At 42.9% G+C, this 23,638-nt stretch overlaps 2 protein-coding genes across 9 annotated transcripts; one reads left to right on the top strand and one right to left on the bottom strand.

The window, feature by feature from the left end:
- Nucleotides 1-219: 219 nt before the first annotated feature.
- LOC120017518 (SEC23 interacting protein) lies at nucleotides 220-11,613 on the top strand. Of its 2 annotated transcripts, none has more exons than XM_038960324.1 (17): nucleotides 220-538; nucleotides 933-1,447; nucleotides 2,028-2,238; nucleotides 2,642-2,835; nucleotides 3,105-3,194; nucleotides 3,418-3,628; nucleotides 3,884-4,025; nucleotides 4,884-5,092; nucleotides 5,294-5,394; nucleotides 5,492-5,653; nucleotides 7,526-7,621; nucleotides 7,854-8,021; nucleotides 8,881-9,036; nucleotides 9,322-9,424; nucleotides 10,155-10,343; nucleotides 10,450-10,618; nucleotides 11,011-11,613. In XM_038960324.1, the coding sequence occupies exons 1-17, from the start codon at nucleotides 406-408 to the stop codon at nucleotides 11,090-11,092; spliced, it is 2,931 nt and encodes a 976-aa protein (XP_038816252.1). In that variant the 5' UTR covers nucleotides 220-405; the 3' UTR covers nucleotides 11,093-11,613. The 2 variants fall into 2 exon arrangements, with proteins under 2 accessions (XP_038816252.1, XP_038816253.1); XM_038960325.1 differs by having other exon boundaries at nucleotides 5,495-5,653.
- A 234-nt stretch (nucleotides 11,614-11,847) lies between these two features.
- csgalnact2 (chondroitin sulfate N-acetylgalactosaminyltransferase 2) lies at nucleotides 11,848-23,393 on the bottom strand. 7 transcript variants are annotated; one of them, XM_038960331.1, is made up of 8 exons: nucleotides 23,275-23,393; nucleotides 20,482-21,201; nucleotides 20,014-20,230; nucleotides 19,821-19,922; nucleotides 19,496-19,674; nucleotides 15,380-15,474; nucleotides 14,030-14,111; nucleotides 11,848-13,918 (listed from the first exon to the last, which is right to left on the bottom strand). In XM_038960331.1, the coding sequence occupies exons 2-8, from the start codon at nucleotides 21,131-21,133 to the stop codon at nucleotides 13,626-13,628; spliced, it is 1,620 nt and encodes a 539-aa protein (XP_038816259.1). In that variant the 5' UTR covers nucleotides 21,134-21,201; nucleotides 23,275-23,393; the 3' UTR covers nucleotides 11,848-13,625. The 7 variants fall into 7 exon arrangements, with proteins under 7 accessions (XP_038816259.1, XP_038816258.1, XP_038816257.1 ...); XM_038960330.1 differs by having other exon boundaries at nucleotides 20,482-21,206; XM_038960329.1 differs by having other exon boundaries at nucleotides 20,482-21,229.
- Nucleotides 23,394-23,638: the final 245 nt, after the last annotated feature.

Consider the following 23,638-nt stretch of genomic DNA (forward strand, 5'->3'; position numbering starts at 1 on the left):
TTTTAGGGAAATTTTCGACAATATCTGTAATATTATTGCATTTTTAATAATAGCTATGTTACTAATGTTGACCGTCGACTAGAGAAGAAAGTAAATCAGAAACTTTGTGTAAACGTTGTATTGTTTAATTGCAGTAGCTCAGCCACAGCAGTAGATGGCAGCACTGAATCTTACTCATTTAATTTCGTAACCGGTCCATCAAGACTGCAAAGAACTTGCGGAGACTCATTGAGCTGATTACAATCAGCACCTACTCAACAAGGAATACTTGACCTTATGACTTGTATTACAGATCAGTGAATTTATCCAAACGCCATCACTGAGAACCACGTCTGAGATCCGGTTTGTGAAGTTATGCTGCTCTGGCTGTAAAATAAGCTTGGCTACGTGTAATTTGGGGTGACAATGGCTGATAGGAAAACCAATAATGTGCCAAATTCCAGCGCAAATTTACTGTTTTCTGCGGCACCGGAGTTCAATTTCAACCTACCTTTCATACCTGTCAGTCAGGCCAGTGGTCCGGCGGTGTTATCAGGAGGTAAGATAATGGCGAGGGCCAAAGCAGGGCACCTATGACAAACATGACAGCTAGCTATCTAACGACGTTAGCTAGCTGCTAGCTAGTTAGCTGCCAACAAGCACATTATACATTTGAATAATTATAAATCCCTGCAATTTAATAGATATCAGGATGTTTCTGTGGGAGCTTAGTAAATAAATATAATAATATTTGCTACAGCAGTGTCAGGTCAACAAAACTCATATCAACATAACCCTTGTTTCATCTGATTTGTCTTTAGTAAGTCAGAGTTGAGGTTCTCAAACGGGTGGATTAACATTGGATTCTTGACATTGCTCACAGTTAGACTGTTGACAAGTTCAAATATACTGCAGTAACTCAGATGCTCAATATTTCTGTTCATTTTTCCTAGATGATTCTGCAGATGTCGGAGAAGAAGACAGCTTTCTTGGCCAGACCTCTGGAAATGCCCCAGCACCGTCCACATTCAGCTACTTCTCCAGTCCTGTGAACAGCAGTGACCCATTTGCCTCCATTGGACATCAGCCGGCATGTCCACCACCAGCATCACTATCAGTAGCCCCCGTGACATCTGGACCAACCTCTGTCCCCATTGTTGCCAGCATGGCCCCAACACCCCCTGTCCCACTAACCAACCCTAATGTGCCACAGCCATTTGGCGGTGTTGTTTACCAGAACCCCATGGGAAGGTACACTCCTCCCCCTAACACAGTGACCCCGCCCCCTCCACAAGCCCCCGATCAGAGTTATAATCCGTACCGTCACACACCCCTCAGCAGCAGAGCCAAACCCTATATGCCAGCTCCAGAGGTCCAGTCACTATCCAGCACACCGGTGCAGCAAAATCCCTACACTATGGGCTCTCAAGCGCCAACATTCCAATCGGCACCCTCCACATACACAAAGGTAAACAACAACTCCACTCTGGTTATTGCTTAGTAGTGAATGGTGTGAACCTCCTATTTTAAGATGAATTAAACTACTGGCAATCAGGCTAATATAAATGTCTCTAAATGTCTTATAGGAGAATTTAGCTTTTTTTACAACCAAATCAACATTTTGTATGGATTGTTGTAGATGGCTCCAGACACTTTGTTTGCGATTTGACTTGTTTTTGAGAAATCTTGCCCCAACCAGCGATTTGCTTCCTCATCCTCGTTGTGCAGTACGGGGGCTCTGAAAAAACATGAACACATGCTCCAAAAACACCCAAATACATCCTTTTAGAAACTGAAAAGCTCTCAGTAAAGTGATGCAGGTCTTTAGATGTTCTGCACATGAAATTGTTTTATTCCGAACTTTATGCGCAACGTAATATTCCATTTTGTTGCGAAGGGAATCGCTGGTTGGGGTAAGTTTCTCAAAAATGAATGAAATTGCAAAGAAAGTGTCTGGACTCTTCTATAACATGCCATTTACATCAAAAATAGAGATTTGGTTGTAAAAAAAAAAAAAGGTAACTTTTTTCCTTTAACTCTCTCTTCAGCCCCCTCCCACACAGATTCAGGGGCCGCCCCCTATGACCCATCACTCCACCACTGCTGGAGCACTGGTTCCAGCCAATCAAATGATGCAATATAATGTGTATGAGGCTGTCCAGCCTCACTGGTTCTTCTGCAAACAAGTGGAGTCCAAGAGCGTTTGGCTTCCCTTTAGTATCCTGGACTCCATTCAACTGGAGGAGATCTACAATTCAGGTGAGATAAATGATGTGATTTCTACTATTTAAAAAAATATATCAGAGCCATTTTATATTCTAGGTATCCAATTTGACTTTGCATAGCTCTCTTCTTTATGTAGGCCTAGATATTTGTAAAACATGTTTGTTTAAACAGAGCAATTTTGAAATATGTGGTGTGATCATTAGGCACCGAATGTTGCAAAATGTTTTGAAACATTATTCGTTGCGGGCCCTAGTAAACTCCACCCTAATTCATGCACACTCACAGATACATAATCATCTCACAAAAGTTATGTCTAGCCTATCTTTTTGTTGTGATTCTTTTCCTATCGCAATGCATTTTCTTGTACATAAAGCAAATATCTGAGAAACAGACCATATCGAATCTAATACGATTACATTTTTTCATTCTCCTCCAGTGCAACCAGACCCTGAGAATGTGATTGTGTGCACAGAAGGAGGGCGCTATGACGTGCAGCTCTATGACCGCATACGTACAGCTGTATTCTGGGAGGAGGAACCTACAGAGGTGCGGCGCTGCACCTGGTTCTACAAGGGAGACACAGACAGCCGCTTCATCCCCTACTCAGAGGAGTTCAGCGAGAAGCTAGAGGTTGGTCCCATCAATGTAAAAAAAACAGGATCAGGGTCGTGTTCATTAGGGCACGCAATTAAAGAAAATGTCCTGTGTTCGATTTCCATTGCAAAATGTTTGACCCTATTTTACTACAGTGTGCCCTAATGAACAAGACCCAGGGTTCACTGTTACCCAAATTAGAATACAGCTGAACAATGGGGTGTGTTGGGTTTTCGCCCTGAGAGTGGACTGAGAGTTTAATATTATGTCTGAGCATTGTTTGATTGGCTGTCTTCTCTATGTAGGGAGAATATAAGAAAGCTGTGTCAACCAACCAATGGCACCGTCGACTGGAGTTCCCATCAGGGGAAACCATTGTCATGCACAATCCAAAGGTATGTTTATATGACTTAATTTTACAATGCATAATTACCAGGTGTTTACTAAAACATTAAATAGTAATAACTTGTTTGTTTCTTCGAAATTCATTATAACAAGCACCAGGTAGTTACCAATCGTGAACACCATATCGTGGTTTTGAGTGGACTTTGTTGTTTTGCCGACCCAGACGCGAGTGTATTTCTAGTTTGTGAAGAGGTTCTTTTTGTCTTTCTACAGGTGATAGTGCAATTCCAGCCATCCGCCATGCCGGACGAGTGGGGTACAACCCAGGATGGACAGACCAGACCCAGGGTTGTCAAGAGGGGCATTGATGATGACCATGATGAAGTTCCCGATGGGGAGCTCCCTCAGGTGGATCACCTGGTGTTCATGGTGCATGGCATCGGTCCAGTCTGTGACCTGCGGTTTAGGAGCATGGTGGAGTGTGGTATGTGTGATCTTTCGCCCCACATGGCTCATTAAGTCTCCATTATTGCCCAGCTCTATATTCATATCATATTATGGATGTGTTTGTTTATGCCATGAACGGTATAGGTTGTGGTATGTTCTGCCCGTCATGGTGTTTCTTACTATGCCCAGCAAATGCCCCTAAAGTGTATTGAATGTAACTGTTGAATATCCATTTACTGCTCCATACTAACCCAGATAGAGTATTAGAAATGTGTGTTGCTTGTGTTCACAGTGGATGACTTCCGGAGTGTTTCCCTGAAGCTGCTGCAGAGTCATTTTAAGAAGGCGCAGGACGAGCGTGTCATCAGTCGAGTGGAGTTCCTTCCTGTTCAGTGGCACACGGCCCTGCATGGGGACGCCACAGGGGTGGACAGGTGAGGAGATGAAAAAAGGCTCCGACTTTTGTTTACATTTCCATGGCCCGGCTCCGGTGTCTCACTGGGCCAGTGGACCTGCTCTGACTTGGGAGCCAAGGCCAGGCCACTGGTACTTTTCTGCTTGCGTTAACATAATGGCTAACTGTGAACATGGGTTAACAACTTCCACGCTTAACTTCTCACATTCTGTTCGCCCCAGTCTTTAGTGTCACACTCCTGATGGAAAAGCAATTCCCGAAAAATAACACTAGAGCTTATATAAACATACAGTGCATTTGGAAAGTATTCAGATCCCTTGATTTGTTCTACATTTTGTTACTTTACAGCCTTGTTCAAAAAATTGATTAAATAGTTAACTTTGTCATTTTGGGGTATTGTGTGTGGATTTCTGAGGATATTTATTCAATTTTAGAATAAGGATGTAACGTAACAAAATATTGAAAAAGGGGAAGGAGTCTGAATAGTTTCCGAATGTACTGTGAACATTGGCGACAAACTGGTGTGGGGTAAGTCTCGGGTGGAAGTGAACCATAATGGAATTTTAAGGACGTTCATACACTTGGGAATACGTCCTGTTCTTTGGGATAGGGAAATTTATATTGTAACACGAGAAATCTGTGCTGACGTGAGCGGCAAGCTTTTACAAATGAAACCACCCAATGGCTGTGTCTGAGAACATTACTAGCTGTCAAATCCTTGCTAATGCGTCCGCCCGTGGGAGGGACCTCAGATCCTGTCCTCCAATGAGGAATTGAGGAAACAAGGGTGGGGAAAGCAAGGATTTGAGCGCTTGTAAATCAGACACAGCCAATTTCTCCCACTCTGACTCAATCCATTTCCTACTGTTGTTTTTAGGAGGATAAAGAAGATCACCCTGCCCAGCACGGGTCGTCTGCGTCACTTCACTAACGAGACCCTCTTAGACGTGCTGTTCTACAACAGTCCCACCTACTGCCAGACCATCATGGACACAGTTGCCCTGGAGATTAACAGGATCTATGCCCTGTTCATGCAGCGGAATCCAGACTTCACAGGAGGCGTCTCAGTATCCGGACACAGCTTAGGTACAAACAGCCAGACACCAATGGCCACTTTTCTGGACCTAGATGAAATCTTAGTGCTGGCTTAAAAATCTCTATTGAAAGTGCTTTTTAGTCCAGGACTAGGCTTAATCTGGGTCCAGGAAACCAGCCCCAAGTGTTCATACTTTTAGCTAAGTCATGTGAGAAAGATTTGGACAAACCTGGCTCTCTGTGTGTTTGCAGGTTCCCTCATACTTTTCGACTTGCTGTCAAACCAGAAGAATGTCTCACCTTTGCAAACCATGTCAACTGCAAATGGGGGCCACCCTGTAGGCAACAAACAGGTAATGGGTCCATAGCTATCCAAACATTGTTCATTTCATTATTTCGGTGACGCCAGAGAGTGTAACAATAGGAGGCCCCTCCCTCTTCTCCTTAAAGCAGGTGGCTCACCCCGCTGCTGCTACCCCACCTGCTGCTGTGGCGGAGGAGCCTAAGGAGGAAGGGGAGGAGTTTGCCAATCTTTCTGCATCGCTGGAACATCTGGGCCTGTCTGAGTACCAGAGCACTTTAGAAAAGGAGAAGATTGACCTTGAATCTTTTGTAAGAACCCTCTCTGCTTGTCATGAACCCATATACTGTAGTTATTGATATTTACTTTCAATTCTTATGACCTATGTTCCCATTAAGCTGCTTCACAGAAGAAATATCAGCGAGCACAGAGAAGCACGAGATTGAACTTCAGGGGAAAGGAAAGGAGGAGTTGTACAACAGTCAGTTGTACAACTGAATGCATTCCTCATTTAATCCAACCCCTCTGAATCAGAAAGGTGCAGGGGGCTGCCTTAAATCGACGTCAACGTCTTCGGCGCCTTGCTCAGGGGCAGAACGACAGATTTTTACCTTGTCAGCTCGGGGATTCGATCCAGCAACCTTTCGGTTTCTGGCCCAACGCTCTAACCACTGGGCTACTACCCAACTTTTCTAGAGTTTTCCCCGTTAGTTGACACTATCAACGTTTCCCTTTACTGTGGGAATTGTGATCGAATCAACACAATATTAGCCATTTTCAATGCAACATACCGAAACAAAACAAACGATGCTAGACTTAGTATGCGAAACTAACTATGCAAGAGATTGTAGGCAGAACGCATCGGAGTAGGATTATATTGCATTGATAGGCACAACTCAGGCCCGTACTCTACACAGACCGGTGCGCAATAACCAATCAGAGCTGCTATATGCAAATAGACCGTTGCCACATATGGATCTGTGCCATTCACTTTGAACTGAACTGTGTATACAGCATGAGCGGTCGTGAGTTAGTTGCACTTGTTTTTAGATCAAAGCGAGAGCTACGTGTAGCGACGTGCACATTTGTTCATATCCTTTCCTAGTTTGTGAGTTATTAGCCCAGTTATAGATCAATTGGGGAGTGATTGCTTCCTACAAGAGCACAAAACGTGTACATCTTTGAAATGCAGGTCAGGTAAAGAGCTTTTTTTTTTTTTTGTCTTAAACGGGCAGTGTTGTATTTTGAGACGGGCATGAATAAGCTAAGTAGCCAATAGGCAGAGGGTAGCATAATTTGTCTGATTCTCTGTAATAGTGGTATGGGAGTAATGATGCATTTTATTTTATAAAGTGGTTTCTTGCATCAAACAACACAACAACATTTTCAGTCACTTCCTTGTCTGAAGGACAAGTTGATTAACAGGTCAAGCCCTGCATGTTATTTTCAAGTCTCATGGAATGTAGGCCTACATTGAACACCACACATTGGCTGCTACTGTAGGCTGCATGATAGAACAGCTATTTCCATGTTAAAATGTTATGAAATGCATTTTCTCCATAGTTTATGGTAGGCCACTCTGGTAGGCCACAGGAGCCTACTTGACCACTGTTAAAACTAACTTAAAGCGGGTGCAGCCTCCGTGTTCACAGTAAACGCACGCCAGAATTTTCACAACTTTCAAGTTTGCACTCAGCAGGCCTGAAATTTGCTTAGTGATGAAAAAAATGAGAGGGAACATTGCTTATGACACTATTAAAGAGACATTACACTCCAAAATAAACGTTTGTCAGATGTTTTAAGACCTCAAAAGTCAAGGTGAGTCCACATGCCACAGCATTGGTTGTGCAGATCCAGCTTAATGCCTAAATTATTCATATCTCAAATGAATGTAAAAGATCATTTTACGGTGCTCATCTTTAACATTTATTTTGTATTGTGTCTATAAGGGTATAGCTATATGGATCTACAAAACAAATGTCCTTGGGTAAAAAACCACACATTTGAGGCCTGAAAATAACTGACTTTTGAGTGAAATTTCCCAGAAACGGAAAGTAAATGATTCAATTGTATTACAATGCCTCCCTAGGCCATTTCCTAGAATTGGTGATTACAATCTATGGTCCAAATCCCACTGTGAAATTACGTCTGACTGATTAATTTCCTCTTCTATATTTTGTTAGCTTATGTGCACAGTTGAGGACCTGAAAGAGATGGGCATTCCATTGGGGCCAAGGAAGAAAATTGCTAAATTTGTCAAAGAAAGAGCAATTAAGCAGGTGAGCATTTAATCGTCTTTGTCTCTCAGACACCAGTGTTGTGTTCAACAGGAAGAAAAAGTTTTGAAATGGGCCGGTACTACCTGAACTTAGAATACAACATTTGATCTATTCCAAAATGTTTCACTACAGTGTGCCGTACTGAACACAACCCAGTGATGGCTAAAACTGTGTCAACTGAACATAATCTTCTGTGTTCGTGTGCCTTCTATCTTCGGACTCCTTTCGTCAGGCAGCACAAGATAAGAAGGCAGCAGAAGTGAAGGTGGCCAGTCAAGAGGTCGTCCCCGCCCAATTAAGTGAGTCCCTCCCAGGGCCCGGCACCACGAAGCTTCCTGTTGGCGGGACTTATTCGTCCGTCCATGTGGATTACAACTACTTCAAAGTTGGCACTGGACAGGTAAACCTCTGCCAGGATTCAATCAGATCAGCATAACCCGCGTAACTCTTCGTTGCTTTTGTTTAGGCGGTGTCGAAGGTGTAACTGCGTTAGAGCGGTCAAATCCTCAAGCGGCTCCTGGTGTTACCGATCGCAGACGTTGCAGTTGGATGCACCGAGTCGCAGCCGTGTTACGGCCGTTTGAATACTGGACTGTTGTTTTCTAGTGACATTAATTTGGATACATCCGTAACAATGAGCTAATGAGGCGCGATTTCACCTGGCATAGAAAATGTGCTCACTCGTCAGGACACTGTTGTTCAGAGGAGCTAGCCAACAACACCGCTAACACGATCACTTCAAACTGAAGCTGGAAAGACTGCAAACTAGCTGCATTTCTTTTCACCGTTTTTCAATTGGCATCTTTGTATATATCCATAAAAATGATGCCAGCTGATTCATGATTCGACTGGCTGAGAAACGCTGCCTGCCCCTCTGTCTCCTCCTGACACGTTCATTACTATGGGACAGCTGGAGATCCAAAGCAAATGTAGGAGAGACAGACGGCAAATTTATACAAATATCCGCTGTTGAAAACTAAACGTTACTCTAAAAGTAATGTGAGATAATGTTGAGATGCTTTTTACAAGTGGAGATCAAGTCACACATCCGACGCGCCTAAACAAAAGTAATGAAAAGCTATACATTTGTCAGCTAGCGCGGGTTTCCGCTGATCTGATTGGATCCCGACCCCACAACATGACGTTAGTGTGGAGTAGTGACGTTAGCCTACAGCCTTTCTGTAATGTCATGCATAAGCATACATTTTCATCGGGGCACATGTAAAAGCACTGTCTGGTGTTGGTGTTCTGCCCCATAGGTGTCGGTGGTGTACCACACTCTGGACTTTGAACCGGTGAATTTCTTTGCCCTGGGATCTCCCATAGGGATGTTTCTCACAGTGCGAGGGCTGGAGAAGATCGAGGAAAACTACCAGCTACCCACCTGCAAGGGGTTCTTCAACATTTACCATCCGGTTAGACAATCTTCCTCACAAGTGTTCTGAGCGGAGTATGGGTGTGCATGCAGATGACATACTGAATGTGACAGGATTGCCACTGTCAGCTATAAAGCACATTGTGAAAACTGTTTACGTAAAAAGGACTTTATAAATACATTTGATTGAACTGTGACATGGTTAATGTCAATGTGTTTAATTAAAATAGATCAGGGTAGCAAATACATGATTTGATATGGAAGGGTGTAATAAATAATTTTTCAAAATGTTAAAATATCTGTTTGCTCAAACTGTTTGTTTTAGCTGGACCCAGTTGCTTACAGGATTGAGCCCATGATCCTGCCAGACCTGGACTTGAAACCTGTTCTGATTCCACATCACAAAGGGAGGAAGAGGCTGCATCTCGGTATGGAACTATAGATTCACCGCTGGCTATTTTATCTTCAGATTTGTGTTCTATTTATTACCATCGCCAGGTGAACCCTACCATTGTCATCACTGTCTCTTCCCATTTTGAAAATGACTAATCAGACCCTGGTCTCCGAGGAAGTGAACAGTGTTTCCCCTATATTTATTTAGCAGCGGTGGCCACCACTGCAAAAACATTATATATTTTTTTATGATATATATATCACCGAGTGTACAAAACATTAAGAACCATTTCCTAATATTGGGTTGCACCCCCCCCAGTTTGCCCTCAGAACAGCCTCAATTCGTTGGGGAATGGACTCTACAAGATGTCGAAAACGTTCCACAGGGATGCTGGCCCATGTTGACTCCAATGCGTCCCACAGTTGTCAACTTGGCTGGATGTCCTTAGGGTGGTGGACCATTCTTGATACACACAGGAAACTGTTGAGCTAGAAACACCCAGCAGCGTTGCAGTTCTTGACACAAACCGGTGCGCCTGGCACCTACTACCGTACCCCTTGCCACCACTGCTGGGAAAAAATCAGAGTGGAAACACTGGTTAATTACAGGACGTAAATCAAATACAATGACTCAGATCTTGGCAGAGTGAAACCTCACCAACAGAACACAAAGAGCAGTCCTGGAAGACCAGGATTCCAAAGTGTAGCATGTTTAATTTATGTCAGTGAGGTTTACAATCATGGATTGTTTTGTGTGTGTGGCAGAGCTGAAGGAGAGTCTCTCCCGCATGGGTTCAGACCTGAAGCACGGCTTCATCAGCTCCCTGAAGAGTGCCTGGCAGACCCTCAACGACTTTGCCCGTGCTCACACCTCCAATGCCCAGCTGGCAGCCGAGCTCGCTATGGTGGCCAATCAGATCAAGGAGGAGGAGGAGAAGCATGCACACAGTGAGGGTGAGTATAAGAGTGATTTTAAATAAGTCATGAAATATTCCTCTTTCGGTTTATTTGGATAGGGCTTTAAAAACCAACTTTATTTAAACGTCAAAACGTTGGTTAGTCGCAGAACACAGGATAGTGGAGAGTCCTGAGCTACTGAGAGAAGAAGAGCCCCAGGTGAAAATAGGCATGCTGAACGGGGGGAACCGCATCGACTACGTCCTACAGGAGAAGCCCATCGAGAGCTTCAACGAGTACCTCTTCGCCCTGCAGAGTCACCTGTGCTACTGGTATGAAAATCCGCTCTGCTGCTTACTCTGGCTCTTTTTATATTAAGGTGGAAACAGAGATGTTGATCAACGCGCACTGTTGAATACATTTCATGGCTGGATCGGCCAATCATCTCATTCTGGCCCTTGGGTACTCCACATGAGGTCATACTTGTGTGTGGTTGTTAAAAGCTGCTGTTTGATGAAAACGTCATGTTGTTCTCAACAGCTTTACCTCCCATTTTGTGTCTACTGCTTGATTAGAGTTTTGAACCTGAGGCTTAAGACCTGCTCCAAGGCTTGGATAACATTTGTCTTCTCTACACAGCTGATCTATTTTGAGTTGAGGTATTCTGTTTGAAAAATAATCCCGTGTGCAGACATTGATTTATTTGTCCCTTTCTTTTCCCCAGGGAGTCTGAAGATACAGCCCTACTACTCCTGAAAGAGATCTACAAGACCATGGGGATAAACCCAGAACAGATTTTACATTAATGCAATGGATTGGTAACCTGGTGGAACCACCCTGATTGCTGCGTTCATTCCGTTTCACTGCACGTAAGTGAAATAGAATGGTGAATGCAGTGATCAGGCCGGTTCCACCATGTTAATGGATTGGTTGGAGTGAAAAATAAACCTTTCTGAAACCCTCATACTCCCCATCAGGTTTGTCCATGTCAATGCTTTTTGATTTGATATTGTATATGGTTCTTTGTTAGTATTCATTTTCATTGATTTTCTATTCTCATAGTCTATTGTATGAGGATGAATATGCTTGTAATATGCCCTTTGTCTTAAATTAAGAAAATAGATCAAATTAGTGGATTCCAAGGACCACTTTACATGTTTGAAATCAAATTTTTATAGCCTAAATTATAGAAATGGTAAGGTTTGCTGAACTATATGAAATTAAACATTTACAAGAGAAATCACAGAAACTGCTAATTTAAGTATTTACCTCAAATGTATTTTATGTTTAACAATAGCCGTAAAATAAACCATTTACTTTCACATTACTTGTGACTCTTATTTTCAGTTTTCGGTGCTTTTTATGTTGAATTTTTGTCGATTTGTTGCCACATATCCTCTTAAGTCTGGGTAGAAAAAGACAGCATTTACTTTCTGCTTTACGATTTTTGTGTGTTCCTAGTTTGCTTAAATAGAGAAAAGACAATACTTGTTTTTCAGTTGTGTTCAGGAAAAGATTGAGCTCTGAGGCATTCAAGAACAAAGACTGGAAACCTATTGTATACAGAGGGAGGAGAGCAATGTTTAATGACAAAATAAGCATTTAACAAAAAGAAACTCGAAGGCAGTCATGACTCATGTTTGATACAAAAAGGTGGGCCACCTTGATCATAGTTTTTCAACTGGTCATTCAATACCGTTTTCGTTGAATTCAACATTGCACACCGTTCTGTCATACTGAATGCAACCCTGTTACTTAATCGCAAACATGTTTTGCTTGCTCTAACATAATACAATTTTGGACAAATCTAAATTACCATCACATTTTTTACACTTCAATGGGTAGTTCCAAGTAATGTTTTATCAATAAAGATAAATGGTACCTGCCGACATTCAGGGCTCTATTCAATCCGTACCCTAGGTCGAAAAAATTACAGATAATGTAATAATTCAATGTGGCAATTAGAAAATAAACACTCATTTGCCCAGCACGGTTGCTGATTCTACAGGATTAGCATTGAAAATGTGACATCAAGTAATAATGGCTGTAGATCTGAAAACATTTAAATGTATAGAATGAAATTAAAACAGTTACGCTATGTGTTTGCTGGGTAATTATCTGAAATTCGCTACGATTGTGTTTATTTTCCACTTTGATGGCGAACTTTCTTTGCTGCCAACACTCACGTAATTTTCGCTCCGGTGCATTTATTTTGGAACGCTTCTGCACGGAATTATTACGTTTAAACCTTTATCTTCTACCAAGTCTGTATCACAGAAGTACCGCGTGATTGAAATGTAAAGGCAATTTACCCATTGTTTGCGGAGACTGCATTAAGGGTAAACACTTCATATGTCAGCATAAATCGGAAATTACCTTTACATTTCTATCGGGCAATTGTTGGGGGTTTATTCAATTAATAATCGCGGAAGTGCAGCGTTACAACCTGATTGAAATTTAAAGGCAATGTTCCCGTGTTAGACTGCATTCGGCAAATACCTTTCCTGTAACGCTTCAGTGATACAGATTGAAGAGCCCCAAGTCTCATAAATATCAATGGCCTCAGGAGGGATAGTATCTTTAACCCCCTCTCCAGCTAATAGGCACATATTTAGACAAAGTATGACAATCCGTGGCTGAAAACCAATAAAACAATTTATACATTCCATTTAAGATTGACCACATCATTGAGTGGCTACAAGGTTCAACTTAATGAAAGGCAAGATTAATAATGTGATAATTCTTCAGTCACAATCCAGTCCGATCTGTACATGTTTGTACATTTCCCAAATAAATAAAATTAAAACCGATAGGATAAATCATTTTCGATGCTGATAAGTCAGAGGCAGTGTTTATTTCCCCTTTCAACAAAGCCTATTCAAACAAAGGTCCCTTTCTTTAAATCACTGTACAACTTGTAATCAATCTTGACATAAAAAATTTGGCAGAGTTATCATTGGGATACATTTTTTTAAAGAAGAACACTGTCCATTGATTGCTCGATCTCACAGGCAAGAACATTGCCTTAATAACTTGATAGGTCATGCAAATTTCCCAACTTCAAATATGTTCCATCAGTCTTTTTGTGTTGACGCAGGTGGTGTCATTCTCAGTCTTGTTTAAGTTGACGCTTCACATTCCCAAACGTGTCTTTAGCTAATCTGTAAAATGTAACAGGATTTTGTGCAAACAGGTCTTCTGTATAGTGCATTTTATTCATGTTAGTAACAGCATGTGTAACTCAGTTCTTGTATTTGTAAAAAAAAAAAAAAAAAAAAAAAAAAGAGGAGTTCTGATGCAGAGAGTATCTAAGATGGCCGCCTAGCGAAAAGGCATAATTCAGTCTTCAGTGTTGCCCTGGGTCTTATAGGCCTGCTTGCGGAGGTGATTCTCGATCTCCTCACGGAACACCAGCATGCCCAGGTGGGAGTGGGACGCCTCATTCATGGCTTTGGACTGGATGCACATGCGATACTGTTCTGGAGTCAGCTCGTCTGCACACTGCTTCTCGTGCCACAGGTGGAAGAGGCCAGATACTGGCGTACGCGTCACGATCAGGTCGCTCCGCAGGTACTTCCTGTACAAGTGGACATCTTCCACACCCCAACCTTTCACTTCCAGGTCAAAACCTCCTAGAAAATATAATTGAGGGGTAGTAAGATCTCTTGCTTATAGAATTGTCACAGTAAAAATACATAGAAAGCACAACACCGTAGCAATACTTCTCGGTTAACACGGCGTACCTATATTAAGGAAGTCTGAGCGATACTGACATGTCATTCCAAAGCCAAAATCTCTCCAGAATCCAGCATCTTTCTTGTGAATCTATACGGAAAGAACACTTGACAATGGCATGTTGACTAATGTAAACATTGAGTTACAATTAAATACACTACATATACACAAAAGTATGTGGACATCCCTTAAAATTCATGGATTCGGCTATTTCTGCGACACCCGTTGCTAACAGGTGTATAAAAATCGAGCACACAGACATGCAATCTCCATAGACAAACATCGGTAGTAGAATGGCTTTACTGAAGAGCTCAGTGACTTTCAACGTGACACCGTCATAGGATGCCACCTTTCCAATAAGTCAGTTCGTAAAATTTCTGCCCTGCTAGAGCTGCCCCCTCCCTGTAAGTGCTGCTATTGTGAAGTGGAAACTTCTATGAGCAAAAACATCTCAGCTGCGAACTGGTAGGCCATACAAACTAAGAGAATGGGACCGCCAAGTGCTGAAGCACGTAAAAATAGTCAGCCCTCAGTTCCAACACTCACTACCGAGTTCCAACCGGTCTCTGGAAGCAACGTCAGCACTAGAACTGTTCGTCGGGAGCTTCATGAAATGAGTTTCCATGTCTCAGCAGCCACACACAAGCCTATGATCACCATATGCATTGCAAAGTGTTGGCTGGAGTGGTCTAAAGCGCACCGCCATTGGACTCGAGTAGTGGAAACGCGTTCTCTGGAGTGATGAATCACGCTTCCCCATCTGGCAGTCCGACAGATGAATCTGGGTTTGGTGGATGCCAGGAGAACGGTACCTCCCCGAATGCATAGTGTCAACTGTAAACTTTGGTGGAGGAGGAATAATGGTCTGGGGCTGTTTTTCATGGTTCGGGCTAGGCCCCTTAGTTCCAGTGAAGGGAAATCTTGACAATGACATGGTAACAGTTTGGGAAGGCCCTTTACTGTTTCAGCATGACAATGCCACCGTGCACAAAGTGAGGTCCACACAGACATGGTTTGTCGATCGGTGTGGAAGAACTTGACTGGCCTGCACAGAACCCTGACCTCAACCCCATCGAACACCTTTGGGATGAATTGGAACACCAACTGCGAGCCAGGCCTAATCGCCCAACACAGTGCCCGAACCTCACTAATGCTCATGGCTGAATGAAAGCAAGTCCCTGCAGCAATGTGGAAAGCCTTCCCAGAACAGTGGAGGCTGTTATAGCAACAAAGGGTGAGACCAACTCCATATTAATGCCCATGATTTTGGAATGAGATGTTCAACGAGCAGGTGTCCACATACTTTTGGTCATGTAGTGTATATTTTTTTTGGGCCATCCATTTTTACAGGTACTTACAAGTTGACTTTCAATGGGGGGAACCAGCTCCAGATTTCCATAGACTATGGCAGGATTATACAAACTGAAAACCACTGGATAAAATACTCTCTTGTCTACAAGAAGAAAACAAGATGGAGAGGTTGAAATATATGTTGGTACAAACTACATGCAAAATGCCAATAGTACACATTTAGAAGTACTCATGAAAACCCCCAAAGAATTTGAAGGTTGGAAACAGTAGGGATGTGCATCGTTCTCTTTCAAGACAATTCGATACGTAGTTGAAGTCGGAAGTTTACATACACCTTAGCCAAATACATTTAAACTCTGTTTTTCACAATTCCTGACATTTAATCCTAGTATAAATTACATGTCTTCGGTCAGTTAGGATCACCACTTTATTTTAAGAAGAAAAATGTCAGAATAATAGTAGAGAGTGATTTATTTCAGATTTTATTTCTTTCATCACATTCCCAGTGGGTCAGAAGTTTACATACCAAAAACGAATTGAGTGTACATTGCCTTTAAATTGTTTAACTTGGGTCAAAGGTTTTGGGTAGCCTTCCACAAGCTTCCCACAATAAGTTGGGTGAATTTTGACCCATTCCTCCTGACAGAGTCAGGTTTGTAGGCCTCCTTGCTCGCACACACTTTTTCAGTTCTGCCCACAAATTTTCTAGAGGATTGAGGTCAGGGCTTTGTGATGGTCACTCCAATACCTTGACTTTGTTGTCCTTAAGCCATTTTGCCACAACTTTGGAAGTATGCTTGGGGTCATTGTCCATTTGGAAGACCCATTTGCGACCAAGCTTCAACTTCCTGACTGATGTCTTGAGATGTTGCTTCAAGATATCCACAATTTCCCCTCATGATGCCATCTATTTTGTGAAGTGCACCAGTCCCTCCTCCTGCAGCAAGCACCCCCACAACATGATGCTGCCACCTCCGTACTTCACAGTTGGGATGGTGTTCTTCGGCTTGCAAGCCTCCCCCTTTTTCCTCCAAACATAACGATGGTCATTATGGGCAAACAGTTCTATTTTTGTTTCATTAGACCAGAGGACATTTCTCGCCAAAATACGATCTTTGTTCCCACGTGCAGTTGCAAACCGTAGTCTGGCATTTTATGGAGGTTTTGGAGCAGTGGCTTCTTCCTTGCTGGGCGGCCTTTCACGTTATGTCAATATAGGACTCGTTTTACTGTGGATATAGATACTTTTGTACCCGTTTCCTCCAGCATATTCACAAGGTCCTTTGCTGTTGTTCTGGGATTGATTTGCACTTTTCGCACCAAAGTACGTTCATCTCTAGGAGACAGAACGCGTCTCCTTCCTGAGCGGTATGACGGCTGCGTGGTCCCATGGTGATGAACGTGGTACCTTTAGGTGTTTGGAAATTGCTCCCAAGGAAGAACCAGACTTGTGAAGGTCTACAATTTATTTTTCTGAGGTCTTGGCTGATTTCCCCATGATGTCAAGCAGAGGCACTGCGTTTGAAGGTAGGCCTTGAAATACATCCACAGGTACCTCTCCGATTGACTCAAATGATGTCAATTAGCCTATCAGAAGCTTCTAAAGCCATAACATCATTTTCTGGAATTTTACAAGCTGTTTAAAGGCACAGTCAACTTAGTGTATGTAAACCTCTGACCCACTGGAATTGTAATATAGTGAATTATAAGTGAAATAATCTGTCTGTAAACAATTGTTGGAAAAATTACTTGTGTCATGCACAAAGTATATGTCCTAATCGACTTGCCAAAACTATAGTTTGTTAACAAGAAATGTGTGGAGTGGTTGAAAATGAGTTTTAATGACTCCAACCTAAGTGTATGTAAACTTCTGACTTCAACTGTATCTACAGTGCATTCGGAAAGTATTCAGACCCCTTCCCCTTTTGCACATTTTGTTACGTTACAGCCTTATTCTAAAATGTATTAAAATATATTTTGTCCTCATCAATCTACACACAATACCTCAATGACAAAGCGAAAAACATTTTTTTTTTTTTTATGTTTAGCAAATTTATAAATTTAAATAAAACGTCTGCAGCATTGAAGGACTGCAAGAACACAGTGGCCTCCATTCTTAAATGGAAGAAGTTTGGAACCACCAAGACTCTACCTAGAGCTGGCCGCCCGGCCAAACTGAGCAATCGGGGGAGAAGGGCCTTGGTCAGGGAGGTGGCCAAGAACCCGCTGGTCACTCTGACAGAGCTCCAGAGTTCCTCTGTGGAGATGGGAGAACCTTCCAGAAGCACAACCATCTCTGCAGCACTCCACCAATCAGGCCTTTATGGTAGAGTGGCCAGACGGAAGCCACTCCTAAGTAAAAGGCACAAACCCAGCCCGCTTGGAGTTTGCCAAAAGGCACCTGAAGGACTGTCAGACCATGACAAACAAGATTCTCTGCTCTGATGAAACCAAGATTGAACTCTTTGGCCTGAATGCCAAGCGTCACATCTGGAGGAAACCTTGCACCATACCTACTATGAAGCATGGTGGTGGCAGCAGGGGATGTTTTTCAGCGACAGGGAGACTTTTCAGAATAGGGGGAAAGATGAAAGGAGCAAATACAGAGATCCTTGATGAAAACCTGCTACAGAGCACTCAGGACCTCAGACTGGAAGGTTCACCTTCCAACACAGCTATGACCCTAAGCACACAGCCAAGCCAATGCAGGAGTAGCTTCGGGACAAGTCTCTGAATGTCCTTGAGTGGCATTTTGGGTAGATTGATGAGGAAAAAACAACAATTTAATACATTTTTGAATAAGGTTGTAACTTATCAAAATGTGGAGAAAGTCAATGGGTCTGAATACTTTGAATGCACTGTAGATACATGGGCTCCGATACAGGAACAATACGTTTTAGTTTGAAACGATTCAGTGCATTTTGATTTGATTCGAGAAAGAAACGATTCAGTTCGATACGATTCCACGCACTACCATTTGTTGCATGAACACATTCATTTTCCATTCTAAGTTCAAAATTGCTGCCGATGGAGATCATGACCTGGGCCTCTGAGCTGGATCTGTCTGAGCTGACTTCTGTGTGTCTGTGCGCATGTGTAAATGATATATGTCTATGGTGTATGTACTATGTAGGCACCTGACCTGATCCATAAGGGAGACTAGGCATCTACCACCCCACTTCCATTATCAGATTGGGGGGAAATGTAGCATATGTTTTTTTGGTTCTGAAATCACCATCACTCACTAATTAACTTGTCATTTTTGCAGATTACGTTTTTGAGCTAGTAATGTATCAATATTTATCGTTTACAAATTAGCTATGACACAGCCAATGAATATATAGCAAAACTTTGGATTTCACCCCCATCTCAAAATCGAATGGTTTTGACCGTTTGGAAGTTTAGTGAGCTTCTTTTCTCTTCCCAATTTGGCCATGCAGTGCGCCTCGCAAAATGATTGCTGTCCTCGTTATCAAATGATCAACTTTACCCTATATATATATATATCTAAAAATGACCACACACACAAACACGCTGATGGTGAACCTGAACAATCAATAAAATATATTGCTAAGGCCCGTTCAACAGATGAGAGTTGTGTCTCCAGTAGTTTACTTTAATTCCAGTAAAAACACATTTTCAACAATGTATAGATAACAATAACCTATCAAATTACAGAGGTTGTCACGCAACTAACAAACCCTAATGTCGCGCAAGTCATTTTAGCATTTGAACACTGAAGGTGCCATACAGATCAGGAACAGGCCATCTACCTCACGCTGGTCAGCACACGAAGCTGGGCACAGTGCACAGTTTGACTAGGCTGCTGATATTCCCCTGAGGTGGTTCGGCACGCAAAATGACTTGACTGTCAACACAATTACATGCTTAGTTCGACACTGAAGGAGAGGGCGCATCAGTTGTCACAAAAGATGAGGTATTTTCAGAAGGTGGAAAGTAATAGGAGCAACAAAACGACGATTCGTACCGTTTCAATCGATTTTCTGAACGATGTTTGCAAAATTTGGATCGGTTGAGGGTCTTGCGGTCGATGCAGTCATATCTCAAACACTTGAATCGGGGACCGATGCGTATCGGTGAATCGTTACATCTCTCGGAAACAGGAATGTGTAGGCTACAATGTTTTGATAGAAGGCACCTACTTGGAGCGGTGTGAAGGAGGCAGGTGTTGAGATAGTCCAGTGTGAAGTAGATATCCACATCACAGAAGAACATCAATACGTCACCCTTCTTCCAGGCGCGGGCTCCGACGTCCAGACCCCTGCCCCTGGAAAACTCCTCGTCCACTGGGATGAGGGTGTAGTTGGAAAAACTCTCCTCCCTACAAACCAACAATGTAATTTCAGTTGTCTGTTGTTTGAGCACGAAACGTCTAGAAACATATAGACAAGTGACAAGATGTCCAGCAGTAAAATCCTATCAAAAGCACATCATAAATCCTTTCATCCAGATTAAAAGAAAACAAACCTGGACATTCTTTCCAAATAAGACTTCACCTCTCGTAAGCCCTCTTGTCCAAAGTAGACCACCGTAAGATGCACTCCCCTATCATGTTTTATGCAAACTTCCCTGCAATCACAAAAAAAAATATCACACAATCTTTACAAATAGTTGGCATAGGCTGCATATTGCCATTTTCACATGACTCATCATCACTGACCTGAAGTTGTGTAGGAACTGTGAGAATGCCTCTGTTCTGCCCGCCAGTGGCACAATGATATTGATGACGACTCCGGATGTTTCTACGGACGTGCTCCTGACTTTCATTAAAGGACCGAATGGACGGAAAAGAGTAACGTGGCGGAAAATGTCGGAGTCCTCTTTTGCAAAGAAGAGCTCGTAGAGCGTGCCTTTGTCCCGTTCTGTTCTGTACAGCCCTGCCCACATAAGGGTAAACATCACAGTTTTGTCAAACACAGGGAACAAATATTGTTAAACTTTAAAAGGCAAGATTACATCTTTATTTGCATCCATGAAACAAGCAGATAGTGATCTGCATTAGGGGTTCCCATGCTGGCCCTCAGCCACTCCAGATATTTGGCAGCACTAGCACATGCAATCGGTCAACTTATCATCAGGATCAGGTTGAGAACCACTGTTATACATTACCCCAGTATAACTCTCTTACCCTCAGTAAAGTGGCTCTCAGTGTACATCTGCCTCTGCATGGGCACATCATCCTCCTGGCCATCCTCCTCGTCTGGGTTGTTTATGACGTCCAGGGCCGCCTCAATGACCTCGACCAGCTCGTCCCTGCGGTCCTTCCGCACAGGCTTCTCCTCTGGGTGCCTGGTCAACCCCATTTCCAGCTGATACACCTTACCGGAGTTGAAGCTCTCGAAGGGGACCAGGGCGTACTCGCTGGGCAGCCGTGCCCCCGTGTTCACCTCGGCTTTGTCGATCTGGGAGTGGAGGAACTCGAGGAGATCCCCAGGCACCTGGCCCTTGGTCTCAGCCAGTCCCTGGACCCCGAGGCCTTCCTTCCTGTCCTGCAGGACCTTGAGCTTCTCACTCATCTGCTGGAGCTCCTGCTTGAGCTGGGCGATCTGCCGCTTGAGGCTGGCGGCACGGCTGAGGTGGTGCTCCTCCTGCTCTTGCAGCAGGGCCTTGTAGTACTCCTTCCCATAGGACTCCCCTCCCAAGCCAGGCAGGACCAGGCTGACGTCAGCTGGGGGAGTGCACTCCAGCAAGTAAGCAAAAAGGAAGAGGACCAGCAGCAGGACGAGCCCCAGGAACAGCCAGCGCATCCGTCCCTGCAGCGGAAAGCTTTGCCTGGGCATCACGCTCGCATCCGGTCTATGGGCGACGACTCCGCATTCCCTTTCACGTCAGGTAAATCTACCTCAAGCTGGACTGAATTAGGTCCAATGCATATTCTAGGAATGTTAAAAAGTCCCCTCTAATGAACAAGTTAGATTAACAACAAGGTGGACGTTTGTTCCGAGCGCTGCTATAAAAAGCGACTTTGTTCATTCATGTCACATTATTTAGATAAAGTCAGGAACACCTCTGGTGCATCTTGTTTGATGATCGCAATGTGACTGTTATCTTGCAGGTGTTACATTGTGAGTGGAATCCATTTGGATTTCTTCCATCAGTGTATACATTATTTAGAACCTTGTAGATGAAAATTCATTCAGCAATCATTGTTCATTCAGATGGTGTCAACAAATTATGCAAGAAAGGAAATGCTGGTGCAATAAACATACTGTTGACCTAGCAATGACTTAAAGAGGAACTTGAATTTCATGTGTTACATACAGTACCAGTCAAAAGTTTGGACACCTACTCATTCAAGGGTTTTTCTTTGTATTTACTATTTTCTACATTGTAGAAAAATAGTGACGACATCAAAACTATGAAATAACACATAAGAAATCATATAGTAACCAAAAGAGTGTTAAACAAATCAAAATCTATTTTATATTTGAGGTTCTTCAAAGTAGCCACCATTGCCTTGATGACTGCTATGCACACTCTTGGCATTCTCTCAACCAGCTTCATGAGGAATGCTTTTCCAACAGTTTTGAAGGAGTTCCCACATATGCTGAGCACTTGTTGGCTGCTTTTCCTTCACTCTGCGGTCCAACTCATCCCAAACCATCTCAATTGGGTTGAGGTCAGGTGATTGTAGAGGCCAGGTCATCTGATGCAGCACTCCATCACTCTCCTTCATCAAATAGTTCTTACACACCCTTGAGGTGTGGTTTGGGTCATTGTCCTGTTGAAAAACAAATCATAGTCTAAATAATCATGAATTCTAAATAAATCACAGACAGTGTCACCAGCAAAGCACCCTCACACCTCCTCCATGCTTCACGGTGGGAACCACACATGTGGAGATCATCCGTTCACCTACTCTGCATCTCACAAAGACACAGCGGTTGGAACCAAAAACCTCATCATACCAAAGGGAAGATTTCCACCGGTCTAATGTCCATTGCTCGTGTTTCTTGACCCAAGCAAGTCTCTTCTTCTCATTGGTGTCTTTTAGTAGTGGTTTCTTTGCAGCAACTTGACCATGAAGGCCTGATTCACACAGTCTCCTCTGAACAGATTATGTTGAGATGTTGAGACTCTGTGAGGCATTTATTTGGGCTGCAATCTGAGGCTGGTAAGTCTAATGAGCTTATCCTCTGAAGCACAGGTAACACTGCGTCTTCCTTTCCTGTTGCGGTCCTCATGAGAGCTAGTTTCATCATAGCGCTTGATGGTTTTTGTGACTGCACTTAAAGAAACTTTCAACGTTTTTGAAATGTTCCGTATTGACTGACCTTCTTGTCTTAAAGTAACGATGGACCATCGTTTCTCTTTGCTTATTTCAGTTGTTCTTTCCATAATATGGACTTGGTCTTTTACCAAATAGGGCTATCTTCTGAATACCACCCCTAACTTGTCACAACACAACTGATTGGCTCAAACGCATTAAGGAACGAAATTCCACAGATTAACTTTTAACAAGGCACACCTGTTAATTGAAATGCATTCCATGTGACTACCTCATGAAGCTGGTTGAGAGAATGCCAAGAGTGTGCAAAGCTGTCATCAAGGCACCTGAACCACTTTCCCTCAAAGTGATTTTTATTCAAGGCTCGATCTGAGGGCTGTCCAGCGATGCCTGTCTGCTTACGGAACTACTACATCTAGGAAGGTAGCTAACGTTAGCCAACAAGCTATACAACGACAACAACATTAGCCGAACTAATGAGCTTGTGGCTGGGTAACTACTGTAGCAACCAAGCTACAAAGGGAACCAGAGTTGGCTAACGTTAGCTGGAAAACTAGCTAACACCTAACATTAGATACGTGTAAACAACCGCTTGGTATGAGCCGGTTGGAACGATTGTGTAGCTAGCTAGCTATCTGTATATCGAGAAATATTTGCTTCGAACAGAAACTTTATATTTTTGCAAATACTTACCAAGATATTCAGCTCTCCGTGTAAGGACTAAAAAGCAGTAGCATCAAAAATAATTATTCTAAACAACGCCACGGAGCAAAGTGGACTGATCGAGAAAAAAAAGTGTACTTCCGCAAAAGATTTTCTGTAGCTTCTTCTTTGGTGTGGTTTATCGGCGGTTGACATCCAACGTTATGGCGCATTACTGTCACCTACTGTACTGGAGTGTGGGCCACAGACGGAGAAATTAAATCGTACCTGCCAGCCCCGTTAGTCTTAAAAAATATAACAAAATATTTGAGACTATATCTAATGAAGTTCTACTCAATATACTCTTTAAACTAATTTCCTGTATCCACTTCTCCCTCATACTAGATCTCAGCCT

This window comes from Salvelinus namaycush, chromosome 22 (assembly GCF_016432855.1).
Source record: "Salvelinus namaycush isolate Seneca chromosome 22, SaNama_1.0, whole genome shotgun sequence".
Classification (NCBI taxonomy): domain Eukaryota; kingdom Metazoa; phylum Chordata; class Actinopteri; order Salmoniformes; family Salmonidae; genus Salvelinus; species Salvelinus namaycush.

What these genes read in the sequence shown, in the direction of transcription:
- csgalnact2 (XM_038960331.1), bottom strand. Translation starts at nt 21,133, where the DNA reads ATGCCCAGGCAAAGCTTTCCGCTGCAGGGACGGATGCGCTGGCTGTTC. An exon ending in CCCCCATTGAAAGTCAACTT is followed by an intron (nt 14,112 to 15,379) that starts GTAAGTACCTGT and finishes CTTTCCGTATAG; the next exon opens with ATTCACAAGAAAGATGCTGG. An exon ending in CTCAGACTTCCTTAATATAG is followed by an intron (nt 13,919 to 14,029) that starts GTACGCCGTGTT and finishes TATATTTTCTAG; the next exon opens with GAGGTTTTGACCTGGAAGTG.
- LOC120017518 (XM_038960324.1), top strand. Translation starts at nt 406, where the DNA reads ATGGCTGATAGGAAAACCAATAATGTGCCAAATTCCAGCGCAAATTTA. An exon ending in TTGTCATGCACAATCCAAAG is followed by an intron (nt 3,195 to 3,417) that starts GTATGTTTATAT and finishes GTCTTTCTACAG; the next exon opens with GTGATAGTGCAATTCCAGCC. An exon ending in AGATTGACCTTGAATCTTTT is followed by an intron (nt 5,654 to 7,525) that starts GTAAGAACCCTC and finishes ATATTTTGTTAG; the next exon opens with CTTATGTGCACAGTTGAGGA.